The sequence below is a fragment of the Sorex araneus genome, chromosome 8, assembly GCF_027595985.1.
Source record: "Sorex araneus isolate mSorAra2 chromosome 8, mSorAra2.pri, whole genome shotgun sequence".
Taxonomy (NCBI): domain Eukaryota; kingdom Metazoa; phylum Chordata; class Mammalia; order Eulipotyphla; family Soricidae; genus Sorex; species Sorex araneus.
In genome coordinates this window covers 6,894,457-6,914,840 of record NC_073309.1, presented here as the reverse complement: position 1 = coordinate 6,914,840, position 20,384 = coordinate 6,894,457, and the positions used below count along the sequence as shown (strand labels likewise).

At 44.3% G+C, this 20,384-nt stretch overlaps 1 protein-coding gene across 2 annotated transcripts in view; it reads left to right on the top strand.

Annotated features, from left to right (window-relative positions):
- CNTNAP4 (contactin associated protein family member 4) overlaps nucleotides 1-20,384 on the top strand; it is a 277,745-nt gene that overhangs the window by 60,324 nt on the left and 197,037 nt on the right. For both annotated transcript variants that reach the window (XM_004600513.2, XM_055145181.1), the window contains exon 3: nucleotides 17,781-17,974. In XM_004600513.2, coding sequence (XP_004600570.2) covers nucleotides 17,781-17,974 — 194 coding nt within the window. The remainder of the gene's footprint in view (nucleotides 1-17,780; nucleotides 17,975-20,384) is intronic.

Sequence of the window (20,384 nt, the reverse complement as noted above, 5' to 3'; positions counted from 1 at the left end):
TACTAATGATCCTCAATGTTGTGCATTATTTTATTTTCAATATTTGGGTTACACCTGGCGATGCACAGGGGTTAGTCCTGGCTCTGCACTCAGGAATTACTCCAAGTGATGCTCAGGGGACCATATGGGATGCTGGGAATCAAACCCGGGTCAGCCGCATGCAAAGCAAACGCCCTCCCCGCTGTGCTATCGCTCCAGCCCCAATGTTGTACATTCTTTACCTTGAAATGTGTGGCTGGTCTTTCTCCTTTTAAACTCAATCTCTATGAAGTCGGTTACCCATCCCCGTGCCTCACTCCCGCGCTGCAAGTCTGTCTTTCATTTTCCCAGCTTGGAATGAAAGGCTTTGTGCCACGTGGCACCACTCCCGAGCTTTCTTGCCTTTGTGCCCGCTGCCCTCTCCATGTCCCACGCTCCTTCAGTCCAATTACTGCCATGCTGACAAATGTGCCCTGCATTCTCCTGCCCTGGTGTCGTTTCTCTGCTGGGAAAGCTCCCAGCCTTCATTGTGACCTTTCAGAATCCCTGGAGCATAAATCAAATGTTTCGGTCCCTCTCATCACTCAGCCAGCACCCCTCACCGGATGCAAACCTTCTTGCCCGTACTCCGTCTCACCTCCCCATGCAAGACGTATCACCTGTGGTGTGTTGTCCCTCTTTCCACAGAAGATACATGTTGGAAGGGTGGAAACTGTCACAAATGGGACCAGGAGCAGACTTGGGCATCAGACTGTTTGGTGTTTAGCCCAATTCCACTCAAGTCCTAGGACCCTGACCTTTCACAAGTGCCTCTGTCTGCTTTGGCGGCCGTGTTTTTAGTCTTAATTAGCGAAGAAGTAGCATCTCCTGATGTTGGCTTGTTATGATACTTCAGTGGGTGTCCTTAGCTGGCTAGCCAGCAGATCAGCCCTCCAGGCTGGCATTTCCTAGCATTTCTTTGGATATCGTGTGTTGCTGATGAATGTAAGGGTCAGGTTTTGGTGTGGATTCTTAGGATATAAATTGCAGTCTGCAAAATGTGTAAATTGTGTGATGAGTTTGATCCCAGCATCCTTTCTTGTGTGTGAGCTGGTGATGAACACTATAGCCCATCTCTGTTAGGCAGAGAGGGTGGATTCCTTGTTATGAGGGATGGCATTTAGGAATGTTAAAGGTGGTGGTATTTCATAAATATCTAGCTTCTGTGCTTCCGTAATTTTTATTAAGAATTCGAAAAGCCACACCTTTCATAACCCCTCCATTGGTTCAGTTTTCAGCGTCTCACTTCTGTCTTCTCCCTAATTTCAAAAGCCAGGAAGGGAATTGTTGCGAGTATTTAGATTTTTCCAAGCTATAAAATCGAATCACTCTGTAACACACACAAAAACCACAATAATTTGAAATTTAAGGTATTTAATTATGTTGACATTTTATTAAATCAGTATTCAGCAAATATTCATTTATTCATCTGGGATTTGAGACATATTTCAGATACTCCATAAAAAAAGATTGATGGAAATTAATCAGAACAAATATTTTTTTAGAAAGGAAATAGCAAAAAATAGAGTTTCAGATCCCTTGAAATTGATCCTAAAACACCTGGCATTGCACTTTGTCAGAGAACAAAGCTCTTATAGCCCTTTGGCCTTTTGAAATCATCACAGGATCTACCTAATTTATTTCCGTTGCTTTCAGTATGGCCACAGTAGAGCATAGCTGAGGTAACGAAAGCCTCACTTTTGTCTTGAACCGGATCCCTCAAATTTCCACTGAGTTAGATCCAGCAGTGATGGCGAGACTCTAATTTGGAATTATGGTTTTAATGATTCATTCGACTAACATAAAGCAGTTCTGTTAGCTCATGCTGCAAAGTTCTTAGATGTGACAAACTGGAGAGGCCGTATTTGACCAACTACTGAGCAGGGTGGGGCATCGAGTTCAGTGTGATTGCAGGATACAAGAATAGACTTCGTAGAAAAACTCGGTTTTCTGAGGCTCTAAGGCCAGGTTGAAGTTGTATTTGATGACGTGCCCAAACGATGCTCATTATTGCCAGGAGAGGAATTGCTCATCCTTCTTGGAACAAGGTAACTCCGGGAACAATGGCAGAAGTGGATTGGAGACGTGGGAGGCACGGAGTGAAGATTTCTAGGAAGAGTCGATCCTTGGAGCAGGCACGTAATATCCTGTTCTCTTCCTCTGAATCTGGAAATCTTGGCCAGGCCCCTGGCTTTTGTCCTTCATGTGCCTCATCCTCGAGGAACTGCACATCCCTGAAAACGAATCACCCAAAACACCTGAGATTCTTGTAGCTCCTCCTGATTCCTGCTCCTTTCATTTTGTAGGTGTTACTGTTCCCCCACATTTCCCTCCCATTAATGACTGCACTCTCAGTACTACCATCTAGAAAGTTTTCTAGATGATCAGCCTTGACTTCCTAGCTTCTTTTGCCTTCTCTACACCAAAGACTTAAAGAGTTCTCCTGGGCCATGGAATCCTGCCAGCTCCACCTCCCAGGCTCTCCCATCCTTTCACTCTATTAACAGCTAATCCACAGGGTTGGACAGCCTCATCCATAAGTGAATCTGTTGAAAAACCCAGGTGTATGGGACTTGTGACTGAAATCTCCAGGATTCCATGGAGTCAGGAATGGGTGACCTCCGTCCGTCACCCTGTGCTTCTGGTAGCCTGGTTGTCACACCTAGGAACTATCTCTGATGTCATCTAAGCTCATTAAGGGCCAGGACCAAATAAAGCTCTCAAAAGAGAGCAATATGGAATGATATGCCATAGAGATTTTTTATGTTGGTAATCTCTTATACAAGGGCTTACTGGCTTGTATAAGATACAACAATCTTTACACACTTTCCTCTAAGGATGTTTTTTGAAATCAATTTTAGCAGATTATTCATAACAAGAAAGACAGAAGAAATTATTTAGATCCTGCTTTGGGGGCAGGGTTTGGGGGTCGGGATGAAAACATTCGAACTATGGTGGTGGGTAGGTATAATGGTGGTGGGATTGGTGTCAGAATACTAAATGTAACAAATTATTGTGAACAACTTTAAAAAATAAAATTTTAAAACATTAAAAAAATAAAAACATAAGAAAATCACTTTGAGATGGGGCTGTAGATCTGACCTGGCAGCTTCTATCCATAAAGAAGTTTCTGTTATGCGAACGGAATGAGCAGCCAGGAGTTTACGATCTGAGTTTGGGTGACTTGAAGGTCGCATTGAAAGGACCATCTGATTTGGGCTGGGATAAGGGTCCCATGTTTGGAATATTGTTTTGAGACTTCTCTGGGATGTCTATGAATAGATAGATTGGATGCGTCCAGGACTGGGGATACAAATTTCAAGGAAGGCCAGAGCTAAAAATAAGATTCCGGCTTCATCACTAAAAACTACAAATCCTTCAGCCGTCGGCATGGGACGTGTACCCACTGAGAATATAAAGCCAAACAGCAGAGGGGAGAGTGGTGTGAGCTCGAACAATAGGGGAGGATTGGAGCTCCCTGAAGTTTTCTGAAAAGCGCCAGTCAGAGAAGTGGAGAAATGCCTGCCAAGTTACATTTGTGGAGTTTAAAGAAGGATGCTTTCTGCTAAGTGCTCAAATTTTTGATAATAATCCATGCTGGTCCTCAATCTTTCCATTCGTTTTATCAAAAGTGTTTACTTTTTTTCTATTATTATTACTATATTGACATTATCATGCACCCAGCTGCCTGGGCAGCGAGCCTGCTGTTCTTCCCGTGGCCATATTCTCTAGGACTCGCTCTCAGATGGCGTGGGAGATGGCGGGGCATGTGGGAGAGTCACGGCACTGCCAGACGTAGTTTGAGATGGATTGGTCCAATGCCTGACCTATATTTTTTGTCTGTGTCTTCTTATCCAGAAAGCGTTGAGTGCTCTCTCCTTCCCTTCGAAGCCTCACTTTATTACAACTCGGGGATCAATACACGCTGGGAGCCATGAGCTGTGAGCAGTGGCCTGCCAGTTCAGGGAGAGGCCTCATTGGTCTGGGAGGAAATGAGGTTGCTTTGCCAGACTTCCTTTTGATCACAGAGGACACTTCAGAACGTTCCATTATGCATGACAAATAGAGATAGACCGGAAACAAACAGCAGAGTCTGGGGTGCTCTCTCCTCCCCTGCTTCTTCCCCTCACCCTGGTTTCATCCTCACAGAATCCATCAGGCGCCTCAAAATATTAGATGATTTTTATCTTGGTGAAATCGGGAGATTGTTTGCCAACTCTAATATAGAAACATTAGGGACTAGGAGCGCGCACACTTAGAAGCTATTTGCTGTTAAGAGACAATGACAAAATGACAGTGATAATAATAGGTTAATCAGATTAATATGGAGAACTGCTGAGACTGGAAAAATCACCCAGCCATGCTTTTTTAGGTTTGAGTCTTGGCGCTCTATGCACTTTTATTTTTGCACAGACTATCCCCAAATTAAATATGCTGAAACTTCATTTGTTTAATCAGACTGGGTGAAGAGTTGACTTAAAACATATATGAATAGAAAACAGTTCCAAATCATCTCAATTTATGTCAGTTAACTTGGTGAAATTAATGATAATGGATAGCAGTTTTGATCCAAGTCCCATCATAGTGTATTTTATCTCTGTCTTTCTTGTAGAGTTATAACCCTGGTGTGTGCCTCTGTTTGTGCCGAGACCAGGCTCCGTGCAGAGCTTGCAGGGTGCTCCGATGTTCACAGAAGCAATTCATTTGTGTGGCCAAAAGGTCTGCAGTTGACTACATTTCCGGAACTGGATGTGTGGAGAGGGGAATAGCGTACCTGCTGCCTCCTGACTGAATCCTTTTGCATCTCATTCTATAGTGTGGCTGTGAAGCATTTTCCCTATCAGCTGACCCAGATCCACATCTCTCCTAACACATGTAGATATACCTGAATGATTTTCTGTAGAGTGAAGATATGACTACATTTGTGCTACACAGGTGGCAGGATAGTTTTTGAATGAGATAAAGGCATTGACGTTGGCCATGCGTGTTTATATGTGGTATCAATAATGCATATGTGTACACATATGCAGTGCATATATGTACATATACATTATTCCAATCCACATATAGTTTTATGATGTCACAATTTACCTGAAAAGCATATTCAACAACAGAGTTGGGTATGTTAGGCACATAAAGAAGATTCTCATAATCATGTTTTATCATTCAGGTGTAAAATATTGACTCAGATTTTCTCAGGCCAGTTTCAGACTGCTGATTCTGAAGCTTACGTTGGTAGCCGAGGAATAGTGTGACTTTTCGGCCTTGTCAACCATGTGCAGTTCTGAGGATTGTTTTCAAGAGGGGGAGATGCTATTGGCTCTTCAGTCCAGAGGTTATTTCTTATCTCTGCCCAAATACCTGATCACATCAAAGCCCTTTGTCTCCTCTGAGTATAATTTAGTCTCTTTTGACTATGTCTTCCATGGAAATGTCCCGGCCCACTGATTTCCAAATCCTTCTTTTACAGAATAAGTGTGGGTCCGAAAGGAACTCACTTCATCCTAGCACACATTGGGTGGAGAGGCTTCCCTAACGCATCTTGGTGGTCATGCCGGTGTCCACCCCAGGCTCATAGATGGGAGCCTTGTATTTGATTAGAGTGAAATCCGAGTGCCCTTGCGCTGGTTTTAACCCTGGGCTATTGTGGACATTGCCAAATTCCATAGCCCTTCAATAATTCTCTTGGCAGAGGTCATCACCCTTGGCTGGCTGGCGCTCTTTGATGCTATTCAGATTCCCCGAAGTTTCTGTGACATTCTTTGGGCTCCTACCACGGGAGAGATAGGCAGAAGCAGAAGGACCATGAGAAGTCCTTCTGGTTAGCGTCTAGTTGGCCCTCATTTTCTGCCGGGCATTGCCCTTTATTTTCTCCTAGATGCTGACCATGGGATGGTTTCATAGTGGCAAACACGATTCCTTAGGCAGAAACACTAAAAAGCAAAATTGTTCTGATTAAAAAAAATCTAAAGAAAAGTTGCACCGGGTTGAGTTTAATAGGCAAAAATGATTTTTACTCAGAACTAGAGCCAAGGAGGCCAAGAGGAGAGAGAGAGGAGCGAGTTCTGTTACAAGAGAAGGTGGGAGCCTGCGGAGATCTGGGTTGAGCGAGTGGAAAAGTACAGGAGAACTTTCCGGGTGAAGCTGGTCCAAGTGATTAGACCATTAGCATTTCCTAATGGGTGTTTTTGGAAGTTAGACTGCTCCCCTCCCACAGAGACGGGGGAGGCGGGGGCCCATCTTTCTCGATGATTCCACTTCAGTACACTCGATTCCCGTTGAGGGAGTGACTCAGGTCCTTGAGAAAGACATCTTTAGCTTGTAAAACCAGAAAGAAGCTTGATGAAGATTTACATCGCAAGAGGCACAGAAATAATTTAGCGGTAAGTCTCCTAAATTAAATGTTCCAAGAAAAAGGAGCCGGATGCCTGTTGTGGGGAAGAAACCCTGCCCAAAGTTTCCTCTGACCAGGGGACCATGAAGACCCCCTGATTTGGCCACAAGCATCTCTGACACTTTCTCCTCTTGCCTGGGAAGTAAAAATCCCAACAATGAAAGTCCATTAAAAAGGACTACATTGTGGAATTCAATAAAGCAAGTGTATTCAAGGCTGAATTCAACAAATCCCCAAGCGCGAAGTCAAAACATCTTAATTGAGAGTAGGCCATTTGCTCTTTTATGAGAGTTTACAATTTATTTTCCTTTTTCTTTTCTTTTCTTTTCTTTTGTTTCTTTAACAAATTGGAGATCTATCAAACGATGCAATCAACCAAATGCTTGGGATTGGTTTTACACTTTTTAACTTTTTGATAGACTGTTCTCTGGCCACGCTGGTTTTTCCAATCATTTTGTGTAAATAATGTCTGTTGGGTACAAGAAAGTGACTTCCGTTTGTTGACCCAGAAGGAGTGATAGGAGGACATTTGGCTTATGACAGCTTATCATCTCTGTCTGGCTAGAGAAGATAAAAAAAAAAAAAAGGTAGGGAAGGAAAAAATGGTTTTTCAATCTCTGGGACACTGTCAGTATGCTTCTTTTGATGCATGATGTCATTTACTGAAACGGCCTGTCGTGCTGTAATCGATATAAATAGAAGCATTTAGAAGAGTATCATAATGGGCTTAGAAAGCAAAACCAGGCAGGCCCTGATTATCATCTGAATTTCTAGACATCCTGGGCTGAAATTCGTTTTTCCCCAAACTCCTCATTTGAATAAAATAAAGCTTGCTGTGGCAAAAAAATAAATTTAAGGCCCAGAATTTTGGTGTTTTTGTCATTTTATGGCCACCTTCCAGGGGAAATTTGGCTCTCGGGAAATTTGCAAATCAAATATACCGATCAAAATGCCTGAACAGAGAAAGGATGTAAATATTTACTTTTCAATCCCCTGAATTATTAAAGATTTCAGAAATGTTTGATCTGGCAATACTAGAAGCAGGACTGCTAGTTAGCCTGCCAATTTGCCGAGAGGGAAAATTGATCAACAGCAAAGAACTGAAACCCAAGAGGATTTGGTGAGGTGTTATTAATTTAGAATAGAATCCAGTTGGGGAAAGGAAGTGAAGAGCATTTATCTTTCATAGTATCAAAAAAAATCCTCAAACAAAGCAATAAATACACTTAGGAAATATAGTTTACAAGTGATTAAATCATGTAACTTTTAGACAGGTGTGTGTGTGTGTGTGTGTGTGTGTGTGTGTGTGTGTGTGTGAGTGTGGGGGGGGTGGAGTGTGTGTGAGAGAGAGAAGGGGAGAGAGAGAGATAAAGAGAGAGAGAGAGAGAGAGAGAGAGAGCCTAGACACTCACTTGGCAATCTCAGTGAAAACACCAGCTGTATAGAACAAGTCTCCTGCCCTTTAATTTACTTTGGTCGCAATTCTAGCTTTGCCACTAGTTTGGTGTATGCCTCTACCCTGTCTTCTATCCACAGAACTACAGTCTATTTTCGTTCCTTTATGAAGTAAGTGCTTATTAGCTACCTGCTGTCTTTCAGGGGATCTGCTAGACACTCTAAACTCCATCTATGAATAAAACAGACAAGGCTCTTTGGCCCCATAAGGTGTATGCTTGGGTGGGGCGAGACGAAGGATAGACCAGGAGTGTAATAAAACCATAGTCTGTGTTTGATAATACCAAATTTGGTTAAAAATAATTAAAACCTGGTTTCCAGTAAGACGAAGAGAGCAGGATTGCTGGGAGCAAGGACTTTTACCCAGGGCGGTGAGGAAGCGCTTCCCTGTCTGAGAGACACAGAGTTGGGCGAGCTCAGTCCACGGGAAGAGGACAGCACAGGACAGCACAGCTGCAGGACCTGCTAAGGGAAGTACCTGAGGAGATATTTGTGGCGGAAGGAAGTGAGCTGCTTAGAAGGGGCAGAAGATCAGGCGTGGATTCTTTCACAGAGCTGGGGCATTTCACAGGACAGATCCTCCAGGACTCTGGGGAGCAAAGAATTGATTTTTTTCATTAGGTATCAAATCGGGGCATTGCTGTGTTTTAAGCATCGACACCATGTCTTAGTCCTTGGTGGGTGAAACAGTGCTGGAGGAGTCACTCAGCTCTGTGCGGGTGGACAGTTCAATGCTAGGTCCAGCGCGGTGCTTCTCGGGGTCCATCAGGACAGAGCTGGCCTTGCTTGGGAAGCACGTTGTACCAGGGCTGAATCTCGGGGTCCCCCTGAACCACATGTATGCTCATGGCACTCTGTACTTCTCCAAGTGTGGGGAGGGATCTTTCAAACAGGGGCACCGACAGTTTCTTGGGGAGAGAAAGAAGGAAGTCAGGTGTGACTCCCCTCCTTTTGGGGTACCTAAAAGCCTGGGAGAAGAGGGGACTTGTCATATATTGGGTTGGTGACGGTGGGTATGAACAAAATGAGAGTTTGGCTCAAGCAATGTTTAGCCATCAAGCAGGGCACTGTATACTCATACCCGGAGTTCATGGAAGATGTATGAGGTAGAGACAAATTAGGAGCTTAATGGCACCCAGGTACTAGTTTAACCCAGGAGGCGAGAGAGATAACCAAGGTGTAAATGTAAGCAGAAAAGAAGCAGAAGAAGCACTAAGCCTAGAGTCTCTCAACATAAGAGACAATAAGAGTTCTCAGGAAGATCTAGTGGAAGGGGACAAGCAACCGGAAAGGAGCTTTTTGGGGAACAGAGTGAGCCAAGTTTCCTGCTAGTCAGATGACCCAGAGACCCTGGGATAGGAAGGCTAAGGTCAGATGTAGCCTGAGGAGTTATTTTGTCATCTTGACATGAGTAATTTCTGCCGAGGGGTATGGAGCGATAGTCTCACTGGTTTTTCCCCCAAGGAAGGGATGGGATGGACAGCTTACTGGAAGAACGTTGACAGGTAAAGAGAGTGGACTCGAGAAGACTTAAAAATATATATATGAAAAATAGCAGCATGTGTGTACATTTATGGGAATCTCCAGTGAGAATGTGAGAAGGAAGCAGGAGGGGGAGGTAAGTTGTGGGAGCAGCGACCCTAAGGTGGGTCAGCAGGTGTGGAGGAAGGTGACCCTAGAAAGCAGGGCCCGGGCTGCTGCATCTACACTTTGGGGTGCTGCCCCTGAGTGGGCCCTGGGGCTTGCTTCCTCTCTCGCCTCTGCTTTCTTGCCCGTGGCCTTCCCCGGGGCAGCTTTTCCACTGTGATCCTCCGACTGGGTGCCTGAATCTGCCCTTTTGAGCATTCACGGCAGAAAAGGGAGCCCGTGTGCGGTTGCCCCCAGACCTCGCCCTACTGCCCTGGCTCAGATGACCTGTCCTGTCCCTGTCATTGTCACCTGGACCCGTGGCAGCAGTGCTGAGATTGGGACGTGAATCTCAAGAGACCAGCCATGCACCCCGGTGACCAGAGCTGTTAAGAGGTTCTGAAAGATGACCCAGGGGCGCTGCTGACCTTTTAAGGGGGCCAGACAAATCTTGGCCTGCTGCTCCTTCCATGGCCTCCCGTTGTTGCATTTCATGTCAAGAGGAGAAAGAGACGCAGCCGAACTTGGCCTCCTGGGGGAACCTTGATGAAGCCACATGGGGGGGGGGGATAAAAAGGAATTTATTGACAAGGGAAGTACTCCTATGATAATTTTAATGAAGTCCATCCTTTTAAAAAAAAAGAGAGAATATAGATGTTGGAATGGCACAACAGATTATTGTTTGCTGTGCCCCTTGAACTCTTCTTAAACCTTGAGAAAAAATGTGAACACCCCCCATCCTTAGTTGGAAAGTTGACACTTGTGACACAGTGCCCTCTCTGGTGACTATGAGCAATGACAGCCACACTATTTAAAATTGCAGCCGCTGAATGAAAGGATTGTTTTCTGTATTGTTGTTGTTGTTGTTGTTATCATTATCATTATCTTTATTATTATTCTTTTAGTTTGGGGCCACATCAGCAGTGCTCAGAGCTTAGTCCTGGCCCTGTGCTTAGGGATCACTCCTGGTGATACTTAGGGAACCGTATGTGGTGACAGGGATAAATCCTTTGCTGTGTGCAAGGCTCTTTGGTCCTTTTGAGGAGTGAACTTTCTTCTGGCTTTCTTTCCACATGTCTGCGATCGGCGATATTTAACAGGCAGACTAGAGGGACCTTAAGCGGAATCCAGCCAGCTTTTCTTTTTAAGTCACACCGAATAAATCATTGGAATATATTCTTGGAATAAAGTATAATACTACAAGACTGTGATAGTGCTGTAATTATTGCAAAGATATAAACTTGAAATGGGGGTGATGTTGAAAATGTGATCCTCACAAAGCTTACCATAATTTTAAAAACAAGTCAGCTCTGAGCTGGGGAATAGCTGAGAGGGCTGAAATGGGTCTGTACTACATGCTTATGGACCCCCATCACACCCCGTCCCGCCCCTGCCTGCCCAGGAATGAAACCATCAGGGACTTCCAGGCCAATTGTCTCCTGGAGTTGTCCCTGGAACCCCTGAACATAGTTTCTGAGTCTTAAAAAAAAAGTCTACTCTTATGTAGTACTGTAGCACTGTACTCCCTGTTGCTCATCAATTTGCTTGAGTGGGCACCAGTAATGTCTCCATTGTGAGACTTGTTACTGTTTTTGGCTCCTCTGATGTATACAAAAATAATTTATCTTGACTAGGGAACACATACTTAGAGTCTGAATCTTGTTTTATTTGAAAAGGAGATGTTAAACCACTTCAGCTCATTCGATAGTTTAAATAATTGAATTTAGTGCAGCCCATAAAATTTCTAGTGGAGGACTTAGCATACAGGAGGCACTGGGTAATTTTTAGTTTGGTTTTGTTCCCTTAAAATCCGCAGCAGCACACAGTATACATTATGGAAACAAGTTCCTCAAGAATCAGACGCAGCCCACAGAAGAGATACTGTGTTCTGTGGTCACTCATCAGTCCCTTCAAAGCTCAGCTTTGCTTTGATCCTAGCTCTTTGGAGTCAGAAGCCATCATAATTGTCTTGCAAATGAAAAGGTAACACCTACTGTATGTTTGCCTGCTTGCTGTGTGCGAAAGAAATCAATAAATACTTGGTGGACTTTTAAAATTTAATTCTCAAGTAGGGCTTCACCTTTTGATGTAAGAGGAAGTTTTTTATGAAGAAGATTTTTATTTTTTAATGTGAATCTTTGGCCTATCATCTGAAATCAAGCCATGTTTCCATTGGAAAAGATTTACGGCACTTTATCAGGTTGAATCTCCATAAAGAGGTCAAGGCAAGTGTCAAAGGCTGGAAGAGAAAAAGGAGGACTTTGAATATGGGGAAGAATGTGACAGGGTCTAAGTGTTGGGTTTTGTTTCTGGAACTGGGTGTGAGTCACAGATTGTGATACGTAAAGATGTCCATTGATCACACTGAGAACAATCAGCTATGATGCTAACTGGCACCTATTTTATATTGACATCTGAGAAACATGATGTAAAAATTCATTTAGAAATGAGCTGCTGGGGGCCAGAGTGATGGTACAGTGTGTGTGTGTGGGGGGGTGTTTGCTTTGCATGCAGTTGACCCAGGTTCAATCCCCAACATCTCATATGGTCCCCTGAGCACCACCAGAAGTAATTCCTGAGTGCCGAGCCAGGAGTAACCTCTGAACATCACTGGATGTGAGCCAAAAAGCCAAATAAATAAATAAATTTTAAAAAATGAGCTGCATTTTTTTATAGCAATCTAGAGTTCATCATTTGCCTTCATTAGCCATCGTTTTCTCCATTAAAGGAGTAAAGGTGACCTGAAAAGTATGTCTGTGGGAAGTGAGGCAGGTGGGCAGTGAGGCCAGACCGGCGTCGTCTGATGTCAACTCCTGGCACATTTTTATTTCCACTCACTGTTTTCCCTACATGTCATCAAAGACTAGTTCTACCAAAGCAGGCCCAGTTCATCATAACGATGTCTTTGCATATTTATTATGACTCTTCAGTGTTTGGTTTAAAATAAGAACAAGCAAACATCGCATCACACACATGTACAGTGCATGCATGCATTCATGCATGCAATCATGCATTTGTGTGTGTGTGCACGTGCATGCTTGAAGAGTCACACAGTGGAGTTGTCCCCACAAGAGATCTTGGGAAATCCTTGTGACCGACTTAGCCTGCTGAAATGAATTGGTAAAGTCTTGGAGCACCTGCATTTCCATGACTTGATTGCTGTCCCTCCTTAGTGAGATGGCCTCATTTGCATAGCAGTAGTACCTTTTCACCACAGGTGAGAGATTGAAATGTTCAAGGTCAGTTAGCTGCGGCTGTTTGCAATGTCTCAAGTCAGTTAGTGCAGCCATAACAGTGAGTGATGTTGCGAGAAGGAGAGGCCCGTGAGGTTCCTCTTCGTCCTGATGAGAATTGATGATCCAATTTTAACTCACTAGAACCACACGGATTCTTTTTCCCTCGCTGTGTCTCTCTCATGTTCACTTTTAAAGTACTGGTCTTTATAGGAATGTCCAAATGCCAGAGAAATGCTATGAAATTTCAGGCTGAAAACATGTATCCTCATTACCATGGACTTCTGGCCATTAAAATCCACTCGAAAGGCCAAAAAAGCGAAAGCAATCAGTATTTTCTCCGGAAGTCTAAGCTGATAGAGATAAAACCTCAGATGTAGAACTATCTGGACAAGGTGAAGTCCAGATATCTGACTGGCTCGAGGACTCTCCACTCCCTTTTCCTCAGCTGTTAAATAAAGCTGTTAAAAAATAAATAAAAAAAATAAAATATATAAAAATTCATTCTTATGAAATTTGGAGATCGAGTTGAGTTTTTAAATGATTCAGAACTGGCCACTGTTCCATCTTGCAAGGGCAAGTAGAAGAGGAAAAGTCTTTATAGTTAGGAAGAGGTGAGGAATGAAATTGTTAGCAGAAGAAAAGAGGCGAAGTCATCTTCCCTCTGGGGGAGACAAGGGGCACTAATCAGCCAGTGAGTGACCCACTGGTGCTGACCTGAAACAAACTCCTGAGTGATTAGCTTAGAATCCCACCGTTGGGAGAGGCGGAAACTGCAGATAGGTTAGGAGTTAGGTCCCAGGGTTGCCTGGTGTAAATGGTTTCAGTTGAGCACTGACAGGTGTAGTCCCTGACCCCTCCCTACTAAAACAATGGCTTCATGCATATGTACCTGGTACCTGTGTAAGGGCACGAACACAAGGATGTACATATATGAGTGTGTGTGTTTTAGCACTGTGTAAGGAAAAAGAGATTTAAAAATCCAAAGAAAGCTAAGGATATGTGGGGAGAACGTGGGGAGAACATCAGATCCAAAAGGAATTTGACTTCCAGGGGCTGGAGCGATAGCACAGCGGATAGGGCGTTTGCCTTGCACGCGGCCGACCCGGGTTCTAATCCCAGCATCCCATATGGTCCCCTGAGCACCGCCAGGGGTAATTCCTGAGTGAAGATCCAGGAGTAACAGTAACCCCTGTGCATCGCCGGGTGTGACCCAAAAACCAAAAAAAAAAAAAAAAAAGAGGAATTTGACTTCCAAACTTTTGATAATCCCTGGAGGCAGGATAGTAAAATTAAGTTAAAAGGATGGAGGAATAGTAAGGGCACATGCCTTACATGCAGTTGATCCTGGTTTGATCCCCTGCATACCTTCTGATCTTTCTGAGCACCAATGCGTGTGGTCCAAACTCGATCCCCTACACGCCCCCTAAAATAGATTAAGTAGAAAGGTAGAGGAGAATAGTCACGCGTAATCTCTCTGGTCATAAGACCATTCTTCAAAGACACATGATCTGTTATTTAGAGGGAGAAATGTTGACCCTTCCACCTGCCCCCTGGGGTCCCCAACCCTAGTCTCACAGGTATCTTTCCTACATCCACGGTGGACTCCAAATCTCATGTATGTGTCATGAGAACATGAGGGGACGTGCTTGTGCCCGGATGAACAGCCCCTGTTCTTCTCCACCTCTCAGTGGACTGGATCGAGTTGTTCAGATGCTCAGCATGCGACTATCATCTAGATTGCTTTGAGAATTAAGTAACACTCCCTTCCGAGTGTCTGCCCCAAGGCATGCGCTTGCTCAATAAATGTTAAGTAGTACTGTAGTAGAATTAGTGCAGGAGGATGGATGGAGTTTCATTACGTTCTGAGAAATGATCTCGGGAGGAGGAGTAAGCTCAGACTTGAAAACGATGCTGTGGGAGAAACACCCTATGGGCCCAACGATAGAAGGGTCGATGAAGAAATGGGGGTATCTTTTATTTCTTTTTGGGTCACACCAAGCAATGCACAAAGGTAACTCCTGGGTCTGCACTCAGGAATCACTCCTGGTGGTCGGTGCTCAGGGGACCATATGGGGTAGTGGGAATCGAACCCAGGTCGGCAGCGTGCAAGGCAAATGCCCTACCCACTGTGCTATCCTCCAGCCCCGAAATGGGGGTATCTTATGTGCAGTGGAAGGACCACACTTGGATGGAACTAGAGTGTGTCAGGCTAAGTCAGAGGGAGAATGGCAAATGCTAGATGAGGGCACTTATACCTGAAGAAACAGAACAAGGGAATAGACAAGTGTCTAATGGGAATGGATCCTTGGATTCTAACTGTAGAGCTGAGATGGTCAGCAGGGATAGCATTTGGTGGGGGGGAGCAAGGGATGGGGTGGCCTAGAAAGGACGTAGGGTCAGAGGTGGAGGGGGTTAGGCCCTTTGCTAGTGGCGGTGGTGCAGTGACTTTCTACACCCGAAGCGCAGACATTAGCACTATTCTACAGTACCATTCCCGTTGTCCCACCCTTGCTCCCAGTTTTTTGGGAGAAAAAAAAAATCAATATCAAGACTGTGAAAAACAAGCAAAGCCAATTTTGCAACAGGGGAAACAACAGCTAAATACACGATCTTTAAATTCTGAAGCTAAATTCAGAATGACTCTATGGGCAATTCCATCTAGGATTTAGACCTTCCTGCATGATTTTCATCAGGGTACCCTTCAAGGTGCTCTTCAGACCACTCCAGAACAAATCCTCTTCCTGTGCCTAACAGGTTGACGGGGTGGGAGTTACTCCTAGGAAACAGCCAATGCTTGCAAAATAAACGGTACTAGGACATCTTGAATTTAGTCAGAACCCATCCCATGTCTACCCAACAGACCCCTTTGCTTAATTAAGATAAGAGCATTTCTTTCAGCTTAAACATGGTGGAAGGTCAGGGGCATTCCACACATCCTGCTTACGGGCTAAAACCACAAGATTTTCTGGGCAGATACAGGAAACATTAAACAAAAAAAACACCCCAAAGAAATTACACAATGTGCAAATATTTTAGATCCTAAGTGAGGGACAGGGTAGGAATGCTACTCAGTGGGTAAGGCATTTGCCACTCGTGTCGCCAACCTGGATCTTATCCTTGACATCCCATATGGGTCTCCGAGCTCTACAAGGAGTGATCCCTGAGCACAGAGCCAGGAGTAAGCCCCAAGAACTCCCAGCTGTGGCTCAAAAGCAAATGAGAGAGAAAAGAGAGAGGGGGCGGTGGGAGGGAGAGAGAGGTGGGAAAGGGAGGGAGATAGAGGGGGAGAGGGAGATATGGAGAGAAGGAGGGGGAGACGGAGAGGGGGATGGGGGATGGACATTGCTTTCAATTTATGGAGGAGAGAATTTGAGTTACTCCAAGACAATAGAGAAATTCTAGAAGAATCGTGTTAACCAGAGATGTTCATACTTTCGTCTCACTGTGGTGGTGCCTCAGTATGAAAGCAAATGTCTATTGGGCATCACTTGATACTGCGGCCTGTGCTCTGAATTTATCAAGCAAGGTACAGACATCAAAAATTATGCTTGAGGCTGGGAGATAATATAGTTGGTAGGGCATTTACCTTATATGTGGCCAACCCAGGTTTAATCCCCGGCACCCCAATAGTCACTGAGCCTGCCAGTGATCCTTAAGTGCAGTCAGGAGTAAGGCCTGAGCAGAGTTGGTGTGCCACCCCCCCTCCAAATAAATACAATAATGCTTGGATAAAAATTACACAAAGTCATGCTAATATGTGTCTAAAATTTCAGATATCAGCAGATCTCATTCATTCCCCTTACAAGGAAAGTAAAGGGAATGAAAATACATAGATTCTTATTTCGGTCATTGAGGAATTGACACTGCATTTGAATAGATACTGATTTTTACTTAATTATGGAACAAGAATTGTGTTGAACCCCATTTCATGACTTTTACAATGATGATGTATTACTGATAGCAGTGTCAGTGTTACTTAAATTGATTCCCTCCGACACATTATATAGTATTAAGCAAAAAGTGTGGAAGCATCTCAGGATTAAAAGTAGTCACATCTGTAGTTTTCTGGAAAGCATTAGAGAACTGACACATTCATTCTTCTTTGCCCCATACTTCCTTAGATGTAAAACTACTATTTGTTCCACCTCTGAGTCCCCAAGCGCAATTTACTGTTCCCCAACTGTCCCCTCCCAATCCCCAGTGATAGTAGGACATTGATGAGTGTCAACTGTCCCGGGAGTTGGTGCTGGTTGTTGTTAGATTGTTTTCCAGTTTCTGTGGCTTACATAGTGTACCACGGCCAGTTTCAAATGTGGATGTGTTTAACAACCAGTTTTAAGATTTCTCAAAATGTAATCCTCTCTCACACGCTCTGGGGTACTGGAACGCTCCACTGTCAATTGTATTGATGTCTGCACTTCCTCTCTTGGAACGAGAGGAAGTTCTTCCCCTGTTCTCAAGTCCTTCACCAGTCCTTCCCCTGGTGTCTCAAACATGCTTCTCAGTGTCTGTTCCTCCTAGAAGACTATGAGCATGATGAGGGCAATGGCTATTCTCTGGCCATCTTTATATTCTCAGGCTTAATGCTGGACGTCTTTCCTGGTGGCGTCTACAGCACAGACCTCAAAGAAAGTCTTCTAGTTCCTCCACTATGTGGAGAGGGATAATCTGGGCAAAGGGACTCGAGGCCAAATCATTACCCACTCACTCACGGCGACTTTGCAGACCATTTCCAAGAGTAAACATGAATTTCTAGCCCTCAAACTAAACACTTTAAGCATGTGATGAATTTGATCTGAGTTAGCCTGCCCTTGTCAGGACCTTCCCGTAGACCCAGACTTAAAAGTATTTCACAGAGACTTGACCGATATTAAATTCTCTCTTTTTTTTTCTTCCCTACGATGATGAGAAATGATAAATTTCTCACCGTGGGAAATGTAGCTGTACCTTCCATCGCAGAATACCGCCTTACTGCCACCTCTCCACTGCTGACCTATACTTTGCAGTGGATTCTTTGCCAATCTAATTTCCCGTTTCTGTTTCTGTCAAAGGTGCTGGTGGCTGGTCCCCGCTTGTGTCAAACAAATACCAGTGGCTGCAGATTGACCTTGGCGAGAAGATGGAGGTCACCGCCGTGGCCACCCAGGGTGGATATGGGAGCTCCAACTGGGTGACCAGCTACCTCCTGATGTTCAGCGACAGTGGCCGGAACTGGAAGCAGTACCGACAGGAGGACAGCATCTGGGTATGTCCCTTTCCCCAAAACTGTGGCTCTTCAGAATGGAGCCGCCACCCTCCCTGCCCTCCCTCTGTGCTTCTCACTGTACCACAGTAGAGAAGCAGAATCTTCGGCATTACTCAGAAAACAGCTTTCTGGAGAAAATGTTTTAGTGTCAAATGCCTAATAGAGCTTTATGGTATATCATTTATGACAATGCGAAAGGTAAATTTCATTTTGCAGAGTACTTAGATATTGGAAACAAGTGTCAGTCCACTACCTAGTATGGAAGTATAAGAAATAAATAGAACCTGTATAAAATTTTATTTGGTGGTGGAGGCGGCGGAGATAGTACAGCAGGTAAGGCAATTGCCTTGCACGCAGCTGATTCGGATTCAATCCAGGTCACTGCGTATGGTCACCCAAGCACTGTCAAAAGTGACACTGGAGTCCAGAACCAGGAGTAAGCTCTGAGTACCCCTGGGTGTGTCCAAAAACAAAGAAACAAAATTTGTAATGGGGTGGGGCTCCAGTTGGGCTGTACCTCGCAGTGCTTTTGGGGGGCTACTCTTGGCTCTATGCTTGGAGATCACTCCTGGCAGTGTCAGAGATGAACTGCAGTGAACTGCATGTAAGGCAAGTGCTGCACTAGCTCTCTCGCCTCCTAATTCTTCTTGTAAAGCTTTGTACAAAATGTAGATTTTTGCATGATCCTTAAGATTGGTCAAAAGAATTCCTCCTGGATCAGAGATATTATCTAGCGGTTCCTTTGCCTGAGCTCTGTGTTTGATTCCAGCACCACTGGGACCCTGAAGTATCACTGGAGGCCCCCTGGGCACTGCACACCCACAACACCGCCTCCTCTGGCCTCCTCTGATCCTTTCCTGGCCAGTGACCATGAACTGCTGGGCGTGATTTTTAGGCCCCCTGAGCACTGCTTGGGCACCTTCCCCCAAACTACCACAATAAACAGAACAGAACTGATTTATTCCATAACTTTCCCGGTTGAGTTAGATTGCTTAATATCTCCTTCACTGTCTAGTACACACAGAGAGTTTTATGTTTTTGCAGTATGTACACACACACACACACACACACACACACACACACACACACACATACACATGCACCCATCATGAGTTCGTCTCTGCTCTTGGGAAATGCAAGACACACTGACTGAAATCACTTTGACCATAGGCCACAGAGAGGGAAATCTGTTCGGCATAGTCTGGCCACCAAAACATCACCAGATTTTAAATAAGTCCCCAAACACTGTCTTCTATTCAGCCACCCTTTCTTTCCATTCATTTCTACCCAGGGACTCTGGGTTCCGGGAGGCAGCCAGAGAGGTCAAGGTGGACCAGAGCCCCTTTCTTCTTAAGGCACATCACACATGCGCGCACACACACCACAGCTACTCTGACTGGGACTGCAGAGAAGGTGTCAGTGAAGCCATTGTGCATCAGGCAGGTTCAGGAGTGGTACCCGGAGAACATCAGGGGTCTGCAAACTCCATGCAGATGGTGACCCTGCTGGGAATTCCGCCCTTATCAGTGTTCTGAGGAAGTCACATGGAATGCAGTGGCATTATTTGGGACTTGCTGTGTGTGTGTGTGTGTGTGTGTGTGTGTTTGTACACGCATATGCCACTGTTCTCTACCATCTCTGAAGAGGATAAACTTGTAACGTGCTGCATTTTGTAGCAGGGCGCTAAGAGGCTGAGAAGCAGCCAGGGTACACAAGTGGATGGATTTTCTACTTGACTGTAGAAAACACTTAATGAAAAAAGGAAGCTAAGAGAAGTTTGGTGGTGACAAAGTACTTTGTTAGTACAGAGAAGTATCGGTTTGGATATTATGTGGGCCATGGTCAACATACTGCAATCAAAGAACTATTTTTTTTGTATTTTTCTCTGGCTGAGCTGCCGGAACCAGAGAAAATGAGTAACTTAATGAAGCATCATTCTTAGCACACAGATAATTTGGAAGCCTATTTGGGCACATAATGATAATTTTGTTTGAGCAGTCGATTGCCTCTCTTTAGAAACTTCTGAGAACTTGGTTAATACATTTGAAACCCACTGGAGAAACCCACTGATTTACTCACCTTGGTATCTTGAAAGCTTCTGGTGGTCATTCCGTGCATGTTTATTGATGTAAATTTAATTGGGCAGCACTATTGCTTTTTCTCTGGAGTGAGCAAGAGTTGGAGGGAAGTTCCCTATAAGCATTTTAAGTCAACTTGCCTTACGGCCCAAAGCAAGTGAAAGTTGTATAGAATAGTGAGAAAGACTGGATATTACAGTTGAATTAATTCCACAGAAACTCTTTTAATTTGAGACAAAATAAACAGTAAGTATGAACCATATGAACCATTAACAATGAAAGCCTAATGAGATTTACTTATTTTTAACTAGGTATTTGGATTATCTTTTGCG